The sequence below is a fragment of the Delphinapterus leucas genome, chromosome 1 (genome assembly GCF_059928025.1).
Source record: "Delphinapterus leucas isolate spDelLeu-1000000601 "Yukka" chromosome 1, BTC_Dleu_Yukka2, whole genome shotgun sequence".
In the NCBI taxonomy this organism is placed as follows: Eukaryota; Metazoa; Chordata; class Mammalia; order Artiodactyla; family Monodontidae; genus Delphinapterus; species Delphinapterus leucas.
Genome location: NC_143129.1, coordinates 132,785,177 through 132,805,278, shown reverse-complemented (window position 1 = coordinate 132,805,278; position 20,102 = coordinate 132,785,177). Strand labels below are relative to the sequence as shown.

General features: G+C 37.3%; 1 protein-coding gene across 1 annotated transcript in view; it reads right to left on the bottom strand.

Moving 5' to 3' along the window:
• Nucleotides 1-20,102, bottom strand: part of C1H1orf141 (chromosome 1 C1orf141 homolog) — a 53,631-nt gene that overhangs the window by 18,867 nt on the left and 14,662 nt on the right. The window contains 2 exon segments of the mRNA XM_089921254.1: nt 3,130-3,201; nt 9,895-10,007. Of these exon segments, the coding sequence (XP_089777380.1) occupies nt 3,130-3,201; nt 9,895-10,007 (185 nt within the window).

Here is a 20,102-nt window from a genome sequence, read left to right as displayed (position 1 = left end):
ATTATCCAAAAGAAGGCAGGAAAAGAAGAATGCATATATATGCATATATGTGCATTTGAACAGTGCTTGGCACACTCACGTACTACATAGATGTTTGCTATTATTATCATTCACCACAAGAAAAAAGAAAGGCAACTAGGAACTCCAGAAAAAGTACACAAGACAGTCAAGATCTAAATATAAAGGAAATTAATATATGGCATTATTTTTTAGTAACTGATGGAGAATAAGAAAAGAGAGCCTATTGTTTTTACACTGCACCCCTTGAGAAGAAACATAGTCCTAGCACACTACTTTGTTCTACAATAAACAATTATTTACAAAAATGTAACAATATAAATGCTGTTTAAAGCGTTTTTAGCTTTAGAATTAATCTACAGACAAAACATAAAGGCTTAATCAGAGTTTCAAAGTGAGTATAATCATTGACCTCAAAAGTGTAAAAATAAAGATATACTTGACCTAGGGAAGAAGATGTGGAGGAAAGGCTAAGACTGCTAAGATCTTTCATCTTATGTAAAGAGGAATCAGGAGTTAGTGATTAAAGTTGATAGGAAAGAAAAAAGTATTTAGATATATTATTTCAAAGTTAAAACAGAAGAAGCAGAAAAGTAACTATCAAAGATACAGAAGAGGGGGCTTCCACTTCCCTGGTGGCACAGCGGTTGAGAGTCCGCCTGCCGATGCTAGGGGACACGGGTTCGTGCCTCGGTCCGGGAGGATCCCACATGCCGCAGAGCGGCTGGGCCCGTGAGCCATGGCCGCTGAGCCTGTGGGTTCGGAGCCTGTGCGTCCGGAGCCTGTGCTCCGCAACCGGAGAGGCCACAACAGTGAGAAGCCCGCGTACAGCCAAAATAAAAAAAAAAGATACAGAAGAGGAAAGAGGGAGAGAGGTGAGATGTAGTGTAAATAAACTAATTCAAATCTTTGTTTTTGATTATGCAGTAGATAATGCTTAAAGTTGATAAGTAAAAAATTAGCAGTAGAAGCTCATTCTTTAGAATTATAGAGTTAATCATAAGAGGAATTGAAACCCCAAAAGGTTAAACATGGTTGCTTCTGCAAAGAGGAAATTAGAACCGGAAGAACGGGTGCAAGGGCTTTGTGCTCTTATTAGCCTTTCTGTATTATTTAATTTAAAAAGGCATATGTATATTTTAATTTGTTTTTTAAAAATTAAAATGTTTTATATAAGATACTAGTAAATTTATTATGATGAGTAATCTTATGATGAAGTTACAATATATTTATATTTCTTGGGAGATTTTTATTAAACACAAACCTGTATAAAACATGTAGATGAGGATAAAACTAATAAGCCAGACAGTGTATTTTGTCAATATTTTTAAAAAGTATAAAAGGTATAAATTTGCAATAAAATGATAACATGTTATTAATTATGGTGCAAAGTATGTATTTCTTCATGTTTCATTCTCCAGATTAGCAATAAACAGGGTTAATAATAAGTAAATTAAGTGAGAGAGTGTCATGGACTTACAAGTACTACCAAACGTAAAATAGATAGCTAGTGGGAAGCAGCCGCATAGCACAGGGAGATCAGCTTGGTGCTTTGTGATCACCTAGAGGGGCGGGATAGGGAGGGTGGGAGGGAGCCGCAAGAGGGAGGAGATATGAGGATATATGTATATGTATAGCTGATTCACTTTGTTCTAAACCAGAAACTAACACACCACTGTAAAACAATTATACTCCAATAAAGATGTTAAAAAAGAAAGAAAGAAAGAGCCTGCTGAGAAGAGGGGAACGAGGTCCAGCACTTCAGCTGCCATCTTGCCACAGAGTGGGAAACCAAGGCAGGAAACCATTGTTGAGAGATGGGGACTGAGCCATGATGGCATCATATCAGCCCCTGGATCCAGGTGTGCCTGAAGCTAGACAGCCCTGGACATTTCATGTACATGAGCCAATAAATTGCCTTTTGTGTTTAAAAAATAAATAAATAAATATAATAAGAAGAAGAAGTAAATTAACACCTAAGAGACTCTCTTAAATGACTTCCCTTTGCTGATTCTCTGTATTAATTTCTCTCTCTAGTCTCCTAGATAAAACCTCCTGAATAATATCCAGGCATGCTCAATGGTCAAGACTGGTTGGTCACTTTTCAGGATGCCCATGTACCTCTGCTCAGGTTGTTAGCAAGAGTTTATAGTTCTGGTGCTACAGACATAGAGAACAGACTTGGGGTTGCCAAGAGGGAGAGGTGTGGGGGAGGGATGGATTAGGAGTTTAGGATTAGCAGATGCAAACTATTATATGTAGAATGGATAAACAACAAGGTCCTACTGCATAGTACTGAGAACTATATTCAATATCCTGTGATAAACCATAATGCAAAAAATATGAAAGAATGTATATATATGTATAACTGAATCATTTTGCTATACAGCAGAAATTAACACAACATTGTAAATCAACTATACTTCGATAAAATAAATTTTAAAAAAATGTTCCCAATAGTATTGGTGCTAAACCTGTTATAATCATTGTTATTGTAATTACGTGAGTTAAATAACTATAACAAAAATGGTCTTGGGGCTTCCCTGGTGGCGCAGTGGTTGAGAGTCCGCCTGCCGATGCAGGGAACACGGGTTCGTGCCCCGGTCCGGGAAGATCCCACGTGCCGCGGAGCGGCTGGGCCCGTGAGCCATGGCCGCTGAGCCTGAGCGTCCGGAGCCTGTGCTCCGCAACGGGAGAAGCCACAACAGTGAGAGGCCCGCGTACCGCAAAAAAAAAAAAAGGTCTTGGCTACACATCAAAAGATTAACAAATGGATGTATATTTTTATATTCTAAATTAAAATAAAATATTTAAATTATGCACATATAATTTTCTATGAGGCCCTGTCTTAACTGACTTTATGATAACTGCTAATACTTCTCACATTCAATAAATAATTTCTACTGTATTGCCTGTCCAACAGATAACATATTATTTTCTCTATTATTGCCATATATAAAGTTTTGCATAATATCAGAGGTGAAATCACTTTAAAATTTTATGCTTGTGAATCCTAAAATTCATTTGAATTTGGGATTTGTAGAAAAATATATAAAACTATTAGGGATAATCTGAATTTCTATTAAATAATTGTAACCATGCAAATTAAACCTACCTCAGTTGTATCCTTAAGATAATGAAAAGATCTAATAGATCTTGACTTTAGATATTCTTCTACTGGCTCTAAAGAAACAAATCCAAACATAAATGATATTTCTATACTGTTAGACTACTTCTAATTTAACTCAACAAACCATTTTCTCTACTTATAAACTTTTTAGAAAGGTAGTTTGTTAGAGCTAAATATATTCTAGAATAATTTGCTTTTAAAAAGAATTTCTATTAACAGAATATAACATTCAATTACTATTGTAAAATAAAGCTGTATTTTCTTAGAAAAAAATGATTTCTAAATAAAACAGAATCATACTTGATAGTCAAATAAATCTTCTCATTAATTCCTTGGAAAAGAGAAAGATTCCCCTTAACCTGAATCCCCCATCTCCAATTATGAGTTTTACTAATTTGGATTATGATTTAATGGATTTTTTTTTTTAAGTAGGTATAATGTAGGGTCAAGCATGCAGACTTTGGATGTAGGTAGCCTGGGACCAAAATCTACTTTTCTGTTTGTGAGTTATGTAGCTTTAGGAAAATCATTTAACCACTCTGAGATTTAGTTTCTCCATCTGTTAAGTGGAAATAATAGTACTTATGTAACAGGGATGCTGTGAGGATTAAACGAGATAATAGATGTAACAAACTTACATCTGGTATTCCTTCAATCAACAGTTATTTGTTGATCACCTGCAATGTGCCAGGCCAGTGCCTGGTGTTGGACCCTGGAATTGTGATTTCTGCCCAGTGATGCACACATTTTATTGGATAGTACAGAAAAGAATTAAGTAAAGAAACAAAGGAGTGAACAATTATAAATTGAGATGCCGTGACAGACATAGACAGATTTTGGTGAGGGACAGCATGAGAGGGAGGTATAATTTAGACAGGGTAGTTGCTAGGGATTGAATGTTTGTGTCTCTTACACAATTCATATGTTGAAGCTCTAATTTTCAATGCGGTGGTTTTGGGAGTTGGGCTTTGGGGAGATAATTGGGTTTAGATGAGGTGATAAGGGTAGAATTCCCATGATGAGAATAATGCTCTCTCTGCCATGTGAGAATAAAGTAAGAAGGTGGCTGTCTGCAAACCAAGAAGACTCTCAACAGAACCTGATCCTACTGATCTCAGACTTCCAGCCTCCAGAACTGTGAGAAATAAATATTTGTTGTTTAAGCCACCCAGTTTATAGTACTTTGTTATAGCAGCCTGAATAAAGGAGAAATTGGGACTGAGAGGTGGGGTGCTGCTGTAACAAATAACTAAAAATATAAAAGAACTTTTGGAGCTGGGTAGTGGGTAGAGGCCAAAAGATTTGTGAGGTGCATGCTAGAAAAAGCTAATATGGCCATGAAGAGATTTTAAAGGCAATTCTGGTGAGAACTCAGAAAGAAAGAGGAGAGCCATTGAGGAAGCTTCCATTTTCACTGAGAATACATAAATAACCATATGCAGAAATGTTGGTAGAAATACGGATGGTAAAGGCCATTCTGATGAGGTCTCAGACAGAAATGGGGAACATGCTATTGGACAATGGAGCAAAGGTGATCCTTGTTATAAAGTGGCAAAGAACTTGGCTGACTTGTGTTTGTGTTCTGGTTTTTTGTGGAAGGTAGAACTTGTGAGTGATGAAATTGGATAGTTAGCTGAGATTTCTAAGCAAAGTGTTAAAGAAGAGGCTTGATTTCTCCTGACTGCTTGTAGTAAAATGTAAGACGAGATAAATGAATTGAAGACAAAATTGTTAAGCAAAATGGAACCAGAACTTAAGAATTTAGAAAATTCTCATATTACAAAAACTGAGAAAGCACGTTCAAAAGAGAACACTAAGGCTGTGGTGCAATGACCATTTGATAAGGAGATAAGGAGATTGGTATGGGTGTGAAACATGGACCTAATCAGCCATCCCAGCAGAGACACTGCCAGTTTGAAGTGAAGGGGATAGAGACAGGATAAAATGAAGGAAGGCTGTCGGACTTCTTGGGTTTTACAGGATAGGACCACAGAGCTATGCATTGCAAATGTGCTATTCCTCAAGACAAGGGAAGAATGACCATGAAGGTGACTCAAAGATCATCAGGCCTGCCTCAGTTTCAAAATCAGAGGCCACTGCCTCAGTTTCTGCCTATGGAGCCCTTGGGGGTGGGCCAACACTCTCACTAGATAGTCCTGGGGATGAAATCCTGGCCTAGCAGAGTCCCAGTGGGGAAGTGGGGGAGATGTGACCCCCCACTCAGCAGAGTTGTGAGAGCAGGACCTCTGTCCCAGTGGGTCAGGAAGGCAGAGCATCAAGCCAAAGAGGATTATCCTTGAGCCTTAAGAGCTCATGAAGTTTGTCTTAGTAGGTTTTAAACTTCCTTGGGACCCATTACTCTATTCTTCTTTCCTATTTCTCTCTTTTGGAATGAGAATGTCTATACTATTCCTGTCCCAACTGTATTTTGGAAGCACATAATTTGTTTGATTCCACAGGTTCAAGCTGGAGAGGAATTTTGCCTCAGGATCAATCATACCTTGAGTCTCACCATAGCTGATTTAGACGATATTTAGGTGAGACTTTGGACTTTAGTAATAACATAAAACTCAGTACGGCAGGAAAATAATTAACATGTTCTAGGATTCCTTTATTGTCCAGAAGGAGGATAACAATATATTTTGAAAGGATGAATATTGTAATTTCTAGGGTAATCATTTAAAGAATAGAAACAGAATGCATGACTACCAAATTAGTAAAGGGGAAAAGTTTAAATTTTAAAAACTCAGTCCTAAATAAGACCTAAGAGGACAGAAGAAGAAACACAGAATCAACAGGAGAGAAAGAACAAAATAAGATGGCAGATTTAAATCCAAAGATATAAGTAGTTACATTAAGTATAAATGGACTAAATGCTCCATTTCAAAGACAAAGATTACAGAGTAGATTTTAAAATCTAACAATTTGATGTTTACAAGAGATAAGACTCTTATGTAAGAGATCATAATGTTACAGAAATGTGGCAACAAGATGATGGAAAAAGATATACCATGTAAATGTTAGCCAAAAGAAAGCTGGGGTAACTACAGTAATATTGGATAATAAAACAATCACTTTGTAATTAAAAAGGGTTCAATTCACTAGAAATATATAATAATTCTAAAATTTTATGCAATTAATAACACAGCCTAAACTATATTAAAGATCTGTAAAGCAAAATTTGATAACTCTACAAGGAAAAAATAAATGAGTCTGAAATTTCTCAGCAATTGACAGAATAAGCAAGCAGAAAAATCAATAAGGATATAGAAGAGCTGAAAAACAATGAAGAAATTTGACCTAAAAGACATATGTAGAACACTGCACCCAACAGCTGCAGAATATACTTTATTTTCAAGCACATACTGAACATTTACAACAATCGACCATATACTGGGTGAAAATACAGGCGTTAACTAATTACATAGGACTGAAACCCTATGGAATATATCCTCAAACTACAATGTAATTGTGCTAAAAATTTATAACCAAAAGATAATTAGAAAAGCTTCATATATTTTGAATTAAGACATAAACTTCTAAATAACCAATGGGTCAGAAGAAGAAATCATAACGGAAAACAGAAAATAACCACGATACTCTTGAAGAACAAGGTGGGAAGACTTGCTCTACCAGATATCAAGGGTTATTTTAAGCTACAGAAATTAATGTTGTGTGGTATTGATATTGAAATGGATAAATAATATAATGAAACATAATAAGAACTCCAGAACAAAGAGCCCAGAGCATTAGGGAAAGAATAGCCTTTTTAATACCACACTGGGATAGCTGGGTATTCACATGAACAAAAACTAAACTTGACTCTTACCTCACTCAAAATGTAATTCCAGGTAGACTTTAGACCTAAAGGTAAAAAGAAGAGCTAAAATCTTTTGCAAGATAAATAGAAAAAGATATTCATGACCACAGAGTAGGAAAAGATTTCTTAGATATGGTACAAAAAGTACTTATCAAATGAGAAAAGATTTGGTATATTTGACCTTATTAAAGTGGAAGAATTTTTGTTCATCAAAAAGACACCATAAAGAGAGTGAAAAGAAAACCCATAGAAAAGGGGAAGATATTCACAACACGCAAAACCAACAAAGAACAAGTAAAAAGAATATATTTAAAAATAAACAAGAAAAGGATAAAAAACGAATTTTAAAATAAGGTAAAACTTGGATGATTTCCAAAAGTATAAATCCAATTTGTCAATAGTCTATGAAAAAGTTCTCAAACCTATTAGTAATCACAGAAATGCAAATTAAACCATAATGATATACTATTATATACCCAGTAGATTGCTAAAATGGAAAACTGACAATTCCAAGTGTTAGGAAGCAGAACAAAAAGAACCCTCACAAATCTGATGGGAGCATAAATTGGTAGAAACACTTTGGAAAGTTGACATTACCTATTATAGTTGAAGATAAGCATCCCCGGTAATGTAAATGCTGGATATACACTCTCAAGAAACTTTTACACAGATGCAGCAGGATGCCTAAACAAAAATATTCATTTCAGCATTGCAATGACTGACAAACTAAAAACCCCAAATTTCAAGAGTAGTACGGACAAAGTGTGATATATTCATGCAATGGAATACTTAACAGCAATGAAAATGAAGCAACTACACCTCCACAGCACAATATGAGTGAATCTTACAAACAATGCTAAGAAAAATAAATACAAATGAATGCATATGGCATGATTACATTCATATACAGTAAAAAGCAAGCAAACTAAACAATATTCTTTAGAGATGCAAATAATAGATGGTAAAAATGTAAAGAAAAGTAAGGAAGTGATTACCATAGAAATCAGGACAGTAGTAACTCCCAGGGACAAGGAAGGGAGAGGTGATTTGGGAAAGGTCAAGTGGTGATGTTGGCAATGCTCTATTTCTTGATGTGCAATATGGTTATATAGGTGTTTTTTTAAATAATTGGTTATTATACTGTACATTTTATGCTATATTCACTTTTCATAATGTATGTTATTTCATAATTTTTAATGGTTTAATAAAAAAGGAAAGTGATTATAAAGAGGGCAAGAATGAAGGAAGAAATACCTGTCGGCAAGCTACTATAGTTGACACACAAAGATGATGATGATTTGGATTAGGGTGGTGACAGCAGACATGGTGAAAATAGATTAATTCAAGATGAGTTAGAATGAAAAGAGCTTGTTGACATATTGAACTTTGGGGAGGAAGGAAAGGAGAGATCAAGGATTGCTTCTAGGTTTTAGACTTGAGCCAGTTGGCGTAAATTGGTCCAATGTACTGAGAATGGAATGCTGTTGTGGGGAGGGGATGGGAGAGAAAGTTTGAGAGGATGGCTAGGATAGGGAATCATGAGACCAGTTCTGGATATTAGGTTTAAGATGTAATGAGAAGTTTGAGTGGAGATATCAAATAGGTTGTTCAGTGTAGGTACCTGCCCTTCAGAGGATTAGTCTGGATTGAGATATAAATGAAGGATTTAACGGTATCTCTACGGTATTTTAAACCATAGAGATTTAAAATACAGTTGGGTGATCTAATCTGTAAGACTGGATTAGATCACCCAAGGAGAAAGAATGTAGAAGCAGAGGCAGGCTCAGGATTGAGCTCTGAGCAAATACAGTATTTTAAGGATGGAGAAGAGAAATTAAAAAGAGAGACTGAGAAAGGGTGAGATAGCAGAAAAACAGAGTTTTAAGCAGAAGGGAGTGATCAACTAACTATACTGGGACTGAGAGGTGGCAGAAAAATATCCTTTGGATTTAGCAATATGGAGATCACTGGTACTCTTAATCAGTGTAACTTCAGTAGAATGGTGGAGGCAAGACCAATTTGGAGTAGGTTGAAGTTTAAACAAAAGTTGACAGAGTGGACTTCCCTGGTGGCGCAGTGGTTGAGAGTCCGCCTGCCGATGCAGGGGACGCGGGTTCGTGCCCCGGTCCGGGAAGATCCCACGTGCCGTGGAGCGGCTGGGCCCGTGAGCCATGGCCACTGAGGCTGTTGCATCCGGAGCCTGTGCTCCGCAACGGGAGAGGCCACAACAGTAAGAGGCCCACGTACCGCAAAAAAAAAAAAAAAAAAATGTTGAGGGAGTAGAGACAGTATATGTAAACAAATCTTTTGAGGAATTAGATTACGAAGAGTCACAGAAATGAGGCAATATGGGGCAAGGTGGATTCAAGGAGCCTCAGTCAGGGTTGTTGATGAGCATGACACAATTAGATGGGTTTTTTGATAATGCCAGGGAAAGAAAAACAAAGACAACATAAAACACTCAAATTTTCTGAGGATCTATAACGCTGTTTCCTAGCTCACAGATTCCTGAAATTTCTAGGAAAGTGAGTTCCTTTACAGTCCCTATAAAGTAAATTTCTACTAAGTAAGATGTACAAGCTTGAGTGATTTTTTTAAAACAATTACAAGAAAACTCAGGATTGAGCTGAAAGGAAATCCAGAGATTTTCTTTCCAGAAAAGTAAACATAAAAATATATTCTTAATTTGTGAATTGTACAAATGTCTATTCTGACATTTATCATCTCTTTCTCTTAGGAAATTCTTCTTTATAGCTCACTGACATCTTTCACACTTCAGTTAAAACCCATAGGCTTTCAAGCAAATGCTTTCAACAGAAACATCAAATTATAAGAACTTATAAGACAAACATTAATAAATAATAAAGTATTTAATAAAACAACTTCATTAATACATCAAAACAGAGATAAATATACAAAGCATTACCTATTGACTTGATTTCTTGAATTTTTATTTTTGTTGGTACAAAGTGTGGTCTTAAATTTGACTTTTCAAAATCACTCTTTTTAGGTTCAGGCATATTTTTGAAGGAGACATATCTGAAAGAAATAAAATTAATCTAAATTAAAATAATCAGAAAATTTACAAAACTAATCTAAAAAATAAATGGAGAAATGTGGTCAAGTCCCAGTTATACAGATTTGAATATTATTGTTTTAATATATTATAGTACAAAGTGTAAAAGATTGGAACTGATTAAGCAGGAGCTAAAAATATTAGTGGTAATCACTGGAAACAGAGAGAGAAAAGTGCTGTTGTCATAGAATTGAGGGCACTCAGGAAACTACTGTTCACAAGCTAATTAACCCTTTTAGAAAAATACATTGGAAATTTGTTAAATGAGATACTGGGGACATTGCCAAGCCTAGTCATAGTGGCGGTTTATGCAGTTAGGGTTAGCTCAGATTCCAGAACAGTGTACTAGGTAGGATCACAGAATCCATTTACTGTAAACAGAAATTTTTCTCCACTAAATTCTTTAACTGACTATTGAGGGTATGTAATTATAATAATTATATAATTTATGATATTTCTGACCTCTAAATGCTATGACTCAGATCTCAGACACTCACCTTTAGTTTATGTCATCCAGTCTCCCACCTTTTATTATCTATAGGTTGATGTCTTCCAGATTTATAGTACAGACCCCAAACTCTTCTCTGAGCTCCAGATTTATATATCCAGCAGCTACATGATTTCTGCAGTTAGATATATCATGGGAATTTCAAACATATTCAAAACCAAATGTTTGCTTCCACTTCCTTTCCAATCTGTTCCTTCCCCAGGTTTTCTCATTTCCATTCAGCCAGAGGCTTAGGCCAAAAACTCTGCAATCATCTTTGACTTTTCTTTCTCTCGTTCCCCATTCCCGATATCTCAGCACATCTCATTGGACCTTTCTTTGAAATACATTCCAAATCCAACCACGTCCTTCCTCATCACATCTACCCTAGTCCAAGGCCCCTTCATCTCTCATCTGAACTACTTCTCTACATCCCTCGTCTTCTTCTATCTGCTCTCTCTGCTATCACTCTTGTGCCCAGCAGTATTTTCCCAATGCAACCATGGTGGCACCTGTAAAATATAAATGAGACTGTCATTTCCCTCCAACCGTTTCCTGTCACACTGAAATGAAATTCACAATTCTCATTGTAAGACAGAAACTTTCCTCCCAATTCTTGTATTTCCAAGTAGAGGAGCTTCCATTGAATGCCCCTCCAGGCCTCTCTCTGTGCATCCCTTTACCCCTCTCCCCCACATGGAAGCAGAGTGAGTTTTTTGGCTGTTTGGCTTAAGGAAAGGAACTTATGCTCCCACGTAAGTACCTTGGCCCTTGCTCTCCCCTCTGACTGTAATATTCTTCCCCTAGGTATTGCAAGGTTTACTCACTTAAATCATAAGAGATGTATTTCATAAGTCTTTACTCAAATTTCCATCTCTCCAGAAAGGTCTTTTTGTGCCCCCTCTCATCTAATATAGTAAATTATGGGAATCAATCTTAATTCTGTTAATTTACTATATTTTTCTTCATAGCATTTATCACTAGTGAATGTATATTATACATTCATTTGCTTGTTTATTTGTTATCTGTCTCTCCACCTTATCCTAGAATGCAAATTGAGGGCAGGGTCTTTGTTTTAGTCACTGTTGTATTCCTAGCACCTAGAACAGTGACTGGCACATAGTACACGTACAATAAATATTTGTTGAATGTATGAATTGTTTTGGTAAATTTTGATTGAACTCTCTTATAATCTTACAATTTCCAATGAGTTTTCAGTTTATTCTCTTTAGGTTTTTCAATAAACAATCATTTAATCTTCATAAAATAATTTATCTGTTCCTTTCAAAACATTTAAATTTGTATATTATGTTGTTATTTAATATCATTGGCAAGTACTTCCAGAATAGTTTGTTATACTAGTGAGAACGGGCATCCCTCTGTTTCTAATTTAAATGGGAATGTGTCAAAGATTCCACCCTAATGTTGTTGGCTAAATAGTCTTGTTAAGGAGGTGATTTTTTTATCCTTGTCTTACTAAGGTATTTTTTCAAATACACTTGCAGAATATATAGAGATGTTCAGATATGGATTTCCTTACAGTGAACCAAAGAGCATGGGCTTTGAGGTTAGACCATACTTTGCAACTAAACTCTATGTAAACTTCTGCAGAATATTGAGTTTCTCTGAATCTCAGTCCCTCATATGCCAACTGAGGGTAATATTTACCTCTTGGGGTTGTTATAAGAATTATTTACATTAGATAGGCACCCGCCGCTCACTGCAGCCACGGGGTGACGCCTTTTGCCCCAGGGATCTCCCCACTACCCCGCGCCTTGGGACCTCCTGTTGAAGGCATGGGCGTTATCAAGACCCAGCGGAAGCCAGAGGAAGGGAGGAGAGAGAAGGTGATAAATTCCAGAATCACTCATTCATCCCCACGTGCCAATTCCGGGGAAAACCTATGCGTGGTAGTGGATGTGGCTTTTTTTTCCTTTTCCTGCCCCCTCTCAGCCCTAATCCCCACCGTCTGTTCGCTACCACAGATAGAACCTTCTGTTGGATGAAATAAAATCAAACACTGGGCCTTCAAATAACAAACAAAAAACATTAGATAATAGTGAAATGTAATAAAATAATTAGGAGGTGATGAGTTTTATCTTTTTTAGTATGTCACTGAATTTTTAGCTTACATATTTAATTTAAATAATGACTGTGTTTGATAACCATCTAACAAAATCCCTGAAGATTCAACAATCAGCTCTAACAAATTGTTGGGAGCTGGCTCTAGCACACCAATGATCCCATACCAGAAGAAAAAAAAAATTAAAAGAGGGAAGAAGAGGAGGCGCGCTAGAGGAAGACCACACCCATCTCCCACTTACAGGTCAGGACAGGAAGAATCAAATTGCTGGCCATACCCCTTTTCATTTCAGGTCACTAAACTGGCTGATATGGGGGAAGGGGAAACCTCAACTAATACGTGGGATCAAAATACTAAACTGGTCAGACTTTTAATAACCAAAAATGATCAGAGTGAAATTGGAGAAATAAATATAAAACTGCTTTATGTTTTATGTTCCCAAGTTGAGAAAGGCAGTGAAACAGTTAAGCTAATATTTTTATTTGAGATTTTTAAAAAATCTATATTTATAAGCGAGATACTGCAATGGTTTTATATTCTTGTGGTCAGACTTGAGGTTCAAAGCTATCTTTATAAAAAGAATTGGAACTATTCCATCTCTATGCTCAGAAACCATTTAAATACTTCTTTGAAACGTTGGAGTCACCCTGACACAGCTTCAAGACGCTGCTTTTTTTTTGTTTTTTCTTAATAAATTATTTTATTTCATTTATTTTTGGCTGTGTTGGGTCTTCGTTGCTGCGCACGGGCTTTCTCTAGTTGTGGTGAGCGGGAGTTACTCTTCGTTGCGGTGTGCAGGCATCTCATTGCAGTGGCTTCTCTTGTTGTGGAGCACGGGCTCTAGGCACGTGGGCTTTAGTAGTTGTGGAACGTGGGCTCAGTAGTTGTGGCTCGCGGGCTCTAGAGCGCAGGCTCAGTAGTTGGTGGCACACGGGCTTAGTTGCTCCGTGGCATGTGGGATCTTCCTGGACCAGGGCTTGAACCCGTGTCCCCTGCATTGGCAGGCAGATTCTTAACCACTGCACCACCAGGGAAATCCAATACACTGCTTTTGTAAAAGGCAGTTCTTTGACAATTTCTCAAAATTTTCTAGTTATTGATTTAGGTACATTTTCTTTTTCTTCTTGATTCTATTTTCACCATTCATATTTTCCCAGATTATCCACTAACAGACTCATGTTTCAAAGCAGCTCAGTTATATGAAGTACTCATTATAATTATTTTAATTTTTTCTACGTCCATCGTCATAGCTCCTTCCTCATTACTAATATTGTGCCTTTATGTTGTCTGTTTCTTCTCTTCAATTTCTTAAATTATGGTCATTTTAACATTCTTTGGGGAGGTCTTAAACATGCTAATTTTGCAACATGTTCTTAAAGATTCAGTGTGCTTATGAGAGGAAAGCCAAAGTCTGGTGGAAGTACTGGGAGATGACAGCTTTTTTTTTTTTTTACATCTTTATTGAAGTATAATTGCTTTACAGTGGTGTGTTGGTTTCTGCTTTATAACAAAGTGAATCAGCTATACATATACATATATCCCTATATCTCCTCAATCTTGCATCTCCCTCCCATCCTCTCTATCCCACTCCTCTAGGTGGTCACAAAGCACCAAGCTGATCCCCCTGTGCTATGCAGCTGCTTCCCACTAGCTTTCTATTTTATATTTGATAGTGTATATATGTCCATGCCACTCTCACTTCATCCCAGCTTACCCTTCCCCCTCCCTGTGTACTCAAGTCCATTCTCTACGTCTGCGTCTTTATACCTGTTCTGCCCCTAGGCTCTTCAGAACCTTTTTTTTTTCTTTAGAATCCATATATATGTGTTAGCATATGGCATTTGTTTTTCCCTTTATGACTTACTTCACACTGTGACAGTCTCTACGTCCATCAACCTCACTACAAATAACTCAATTTCATTTCTTTTTACGGCTGAGTAATAGTCCATTGTATATATGTGCCACATCTTCTTTATCCATTCATCTGTTGATGGACACTTAGGTTGCTTCCATGTCCTGCCTATTGTAAATAGAGCTGCAATGAACATTGTGGTACATGACTCTTTTTGAATTATGGTTTTCTCTGGGTATATGCTTAGTAGAGGGGTTGCTGGGTGGTTTGGTAGTTCTATTTTTAGTTTTTTAAGGAACCTGCATACTGTTCTCCATAGTGGCTGGATCAATTTACATTCCCACCAACAGTGCAGGAGGGTTCCCTTTTCTCCACACCCTCTCCAGCATTTATTGTTTGTAGATTTTTTGATGATGGCCATTCTGACTGATGTGAGGTTATACCTCATTGTAGTTTTGATTTGCATTTCTCTAATGATTAGTGATATTGAGCATCCTTTCATGCATTTGTTGGCAATCTGTATATCTTCTTTGGAGAAATGTCTATTTAGGTCATCTGCCCATTTTTGGATTGGGTTGTTTGTTTTTTTGATATTGAGTTGCATGAGCTGCTTGTAAAATTTAGAGATTAATCCTTTGTCAGCTGCTTCATTTGCAAATATTTTCTCCCATTCTGAGGGTTGTCTTTTCATCTTGTTTATGGTTTCCTTTGCTGTGCAAAAGCTTTGAAGTTTCACTAGGTCCCATTTGTTTATTTTTGTTTTTATTTCCATTTCTCTAGGAGGTGGGTCAAAAAGGATCTTGCTGTGATTTATGTCATAGACTGTTCTGCCTACATTTTCCTCTAAGAGTTTTATAGTGTCTGGCCTTACATTTAGGCCTTTAATCCATTTTGAGTTTATTTTTGTGTATGGTGTTAGGGAGGTTTCTAACTTCATTCTTTTTTTTTAATTTTAATTTTTATTTATTTTTGGCTGCATTGGGTCTTTGTTGCTGCGTGCAGGCTTTCTCCAGTTGCCGCGAGCGGGGCTACTCTTTGTTGTGTCGCACGGGCTTCTCATCGCACTGGCTTCTCTTGTTGTGGAGCATGGGCTCTAGGCGTGAGGACTTCAGTAGCTGTGGCTTGTGGGCTCTAGAGAGCAGGCTCAGTAGTTGTGGCACACGGGCTTAGTTGCTCCGCGGCATGTGGGATCTTCCTAGACCAGGGATCTAACCCGTGTCCCCTGCGTTGGCAGGCAGACTCTCAACCACTGTGCCACCAGGGAAGTCCCTAACTTCATTCTTTTACATGTAGCTGTCCAGTTTTCCCAGAAAAGAGGCTGTCTTTTCTCCATTGTATATTCTCGCCTGCTTTATCAAAAGTAAGGTGACCATATGTGTGTGGGTTTAATCTCTGGGCTTTCTATCCTATTCCATTGATCTATTTTCCTTTTTTTGTGCCAGTACCATACTGTCTTGATTCCTGTAGCTTTGTAGTATAGTTTGAAGTCCAGGAGCCTGATTCTTCCAGCTCTGTTTTTCTTTCTCAAGACTGCTTTGGCTATTCAGAGTCTTTTGTGTTTCCATACAAATTGTGAAATTTTTTTGTTCTATTTCTGTGAAAAATGCCACTGGTAGTTTGATAGGGATTGCATTGAATCTGTAAATTGCTTTGGGTAGTAATTTTCACAATATTGATTCTTCCAATCCAACAACATGGTATATCTCTCCATCTGTTTGTATCATCTTTAATTCCTTTCATCAGTATCTTATAGTTTACTGCATACAGGTCTTTTGTCTCCTTAGGTAGGTTTATTCCTGGTATTTTATTCTTTTTGTTGCAATGGTAAATGGGAGTGTTTCCTTAATTTCTCTTTTAGATTTTTCATCATTAGTATATAGGAATGCAAGAGAATTCTGTGCAATAATTTTGTATCCTGCTACTTTGCCACATTCATTGATTAGCTCTAGTAGTTTTCTGGTAGCATCTTTAGGGTTCTCTATGTATAGTATCATGTCATCTGCAAACGGTGACAGCTTTACTTCTTTTCTGATTTGGATTCCTTTTATTTCTTTTCCTTGTCTGATTGCTATGGCTAAAACTTCCAAAACTATGTTGAATAATAGTGGTGAGAGTGGGCAACCTTGTCTTGTTCCTGATCTTAGAGGAAATGGTTTCAGTTTTTCACCATTGAGAATGATGTTGGCTGTGGGTTTGTCGTATATGGCCTTTATTATGTTGAGGTAAGTTCCCTCTATGCCTACTTTCTGGGGGGTTTTATCATAAATGGGTGTTGAATTTTGTCAAAAGCTTTTTCTGCATCCATTGTGAGGATCATATGGTTTTTCTCCTTCGATTTGTTAAGATGGTGTATCACATTGGTTGATTTGCATATATTGAAGAATCCTTGCATTCCTGGGATAAACCCCACTTGGTCACGGTGTATGATCCTTTTAATGTGCTGTTGGGTTCTGTTTGCTAGTATTTTGTTGAGGATTTTTGCATCTATGATCATCAGTGATATTGGCCTGTAGTTTTCTTTCTTTATGACATCTTTGTCTGGTTTTGGTATCAGGGTGATGGTGGCCTGGTAGAATGAGTTGGGGAGTGTTCCTCCCTCTACTATATTTTGAAAGACTTTAAGAAGGATAGGTGTTATCTCTTCTCTAAATGTTTGGTAGAATTCGCCTGTGAAGCCTTCTTGTCCTTGGCTTTTTTTTGTTGGAAGATTTTTAATCGCAGTCTCAATTTCATTACTTGTGACTGGTCTGTTTATATTTTCTATTTCTTCCTGGTTCAGTCTCGGAAGTTTGTACTTTTCTAAGAATTTGTCCATTTCTTCCAGGTTGTCCATTTTATTGGCATATAGTTGCTTGCAGTAATCTCTCATGATCCTTTGTATTTCTGCAGTGTCAGTTGTTTCTTCTCCTTTTTCATTTCTAATTCTGTTGTTTTGAGTCTTCTCCCTTTTTTTCTTGATGAGTCTGGCTAATGGTTTATCAATTTTGTTTATCTTCTCAAAGAACCAGCTTTTAGTTTTATTGATCTTTCCTATTGTTTCCTTCATTTCTTTTTCATTTATTTCTAATCTGATCTTTATGATTTCTTTCCTTCTGTTAACTTTGGGGTTTTTTGTTCTTCTTTGTCTAATTGCTTTAGGTGTAAGGTTAAGTTGTTTATTTGAGATGTTTCTTGTTTCTTGAGGTAGGATTGTATTGCTATAAACTTCCCTATTAGAACTGCTTTTGCTGCATCCCATAGGTTTTGGGTCGTCATGTTTTTATTGTCATTTGTTTCTAGGTATTTTTTGATTTCCTCTTTGATGTCTTCAGTGATCTCTTGGTTATTAAGTAGTGTATTGTTTAGCCTCCATGTATTTGTATTTTTTACAGATTTTTTTCCTGTAATTGATATCTAATCTCATAGCATTGTGGGATCTTCCCGGACCGGGGCACGAACCCGTGTCCCCTGCATCGGCAGGCGGACTCTCAACCACTGCGCCACCAGGGAAGCCCAGCACTGGGTTTTCATAGAATATGAGGAATGGAACTGGAGTTATAAATTTGGTAGGTTAGTTCACTAGCATAAATTTATAAATCTGTTTTTTGTAAGTTGTATTGGTTTGGGGCTGCTTGAATGTTTAAAAATTCATCCTTTTCCCTCTCCCGCTTTTTTTGTCTTATAGTTAGAAAAATTCCCTGTGAAATTACATCCTGTTGCAGTTGACTTAAAGGGAATACAAGTAAAGGCCTTGATTTGTGCTGCATGGGCTGGAATTAAAGGAAGGCTGCTGCATGTGTCTGGGATGGACCATTGAAGTGGCACTGGCAAAGGAAGAAACCCAGAGAAAAGTACAGCTCAGGTGGGAGGAGGGGGGTAGAGCTAAAGCTGTCTCTTCCCAACTTGAAATCTCTTATGGACCACTTACATGGTAATTCTTTGGAATGTTTTATGTTTTTATAGAACAGCCACTTTGAGATGGAAGTCCAGAATTTCATTCAGACACCATGGGAAAATTTCAAATGCATTTTTGTGTAATAAAGATACCCAGTTTGGATCTTTATTTTATTCATATTTAATTTAAATTTGGATAAAAATATTTCTCCAAGTCCATCAGAAAGAATAAATAAGTAGTTTACATTCTAAAGTCTTTCATGTCCAAACACTTGTCTTTCTTTTGTTCTCAAATATAAATGATGATTCATCCAAATAGCAGATTCCTGGATTGCCATTTTGTTAGAAGTTGAAAATGGTTTGCTATTTTCTAGTCTCAGAGATGCAGATGAGACATATGAAACTGATTTGCTATCCTTTCCTTTGTAATTAACCGCTTTTTTCCTGTGCCTTTGGAATTGGGTAATTTCACCATAAGTCTAGCACTTAGTAACACTTTTGATTTGAAGATTCAAGTCTGTCTTAAACAAAGGGCACTTTTTTCTTATATTTCTTTGATTATTTCCTCACCATCTGTTTCTTACTCTCCTGCTTTATGTATTAAATATATATTTTCATACTGAGTATCCTGAATGTATCTACATGTCTCTTTTCTAACTGATTTCCATTTTTTGGTGTTTTTATAAGATTGTGCCTTTATTTGATCTTCTAGATTACCAATTCAGTCTTCATCTGTATTCTATTTTTAATTTCCCTACTCAGTTTTTGATTCAAAAATGTCTATTTTTTTTAAATACCCTTTTCTCCTGTTTACTGTCCTTAAGAGAGATATTTTCTAAAGTTCTCTTCTGTTTCCTCCCATAAGTCTGCCTCGTTAGGAGTCAGGTACCTGTTCTGATTGTTTGGCTTCATCTCCATCCTTCATGTGAGTCCCCTTAAATGACCTGTGGTTTCTCTTTACTCATTTCAGTGAGTGTGGGTTCCTGCAGCACCTATGAAGGTCAGGCTATTTGGGACTCAGGTAGTATCAGGCGGTGAGAGAAGATTCTTTTGCAGTGATCAGTGGTAAACAAGCTGTCATGAGAGGGTCTCACATGGCAGCTGAGGGAGTGAGAAATGAAGAGGCCTCCAGAAATGGTTCTCAAACCTCTAGTTGTATATTAGAACCATCCGGGGCGCTCTGAAAAAGCACCTATGCCCAGACTCTTCCCTACTAGTTAAATCACAATCTCTAGGGCAGGGCTCAGTGCATTTTCCAAATACCCTGAAGTGAGCAGCCACCGCTGAGAAGCTTTGTGGGAGAGTCTCAGGTTTCTCCAGGTATGAGCAATAAGTGGGAGCCTTCTTCCAGCTGCAGGGAAGAGGAAGCATCCAGCCCAGAAGTGAAGCTCTCTCCACAGACAGCTGGAGGAGGCAAGGCTGTTACCTGCCCAGAATCCTCGTGGGGCCTTTAAGGAGCCTGTGCCCAGGTAAGGGAGAAGTTGTGTGGGTAGCAGCAAGCAAGGCATGAATCTCTGTTTTCACTTACTTAAATGCCTCCTTCTCCTTCCTGCTCCCGTCCCTCTCCAACCCACCTACCTATTATGTCACACTTTACCTAGGATTTTATCGTTGAAATGATTGCCATATGTAAACATGGTTCGTGTATCTCATTACTATCTTATTTATTTATTTATTTATTTATTTTTGGCTGTGTTGGGTGTTTGTTGCTGCACGCGGGCTTTCTCTAGTTGCAGCGAGCGGGGTCTACCCTTCGTTGCGGT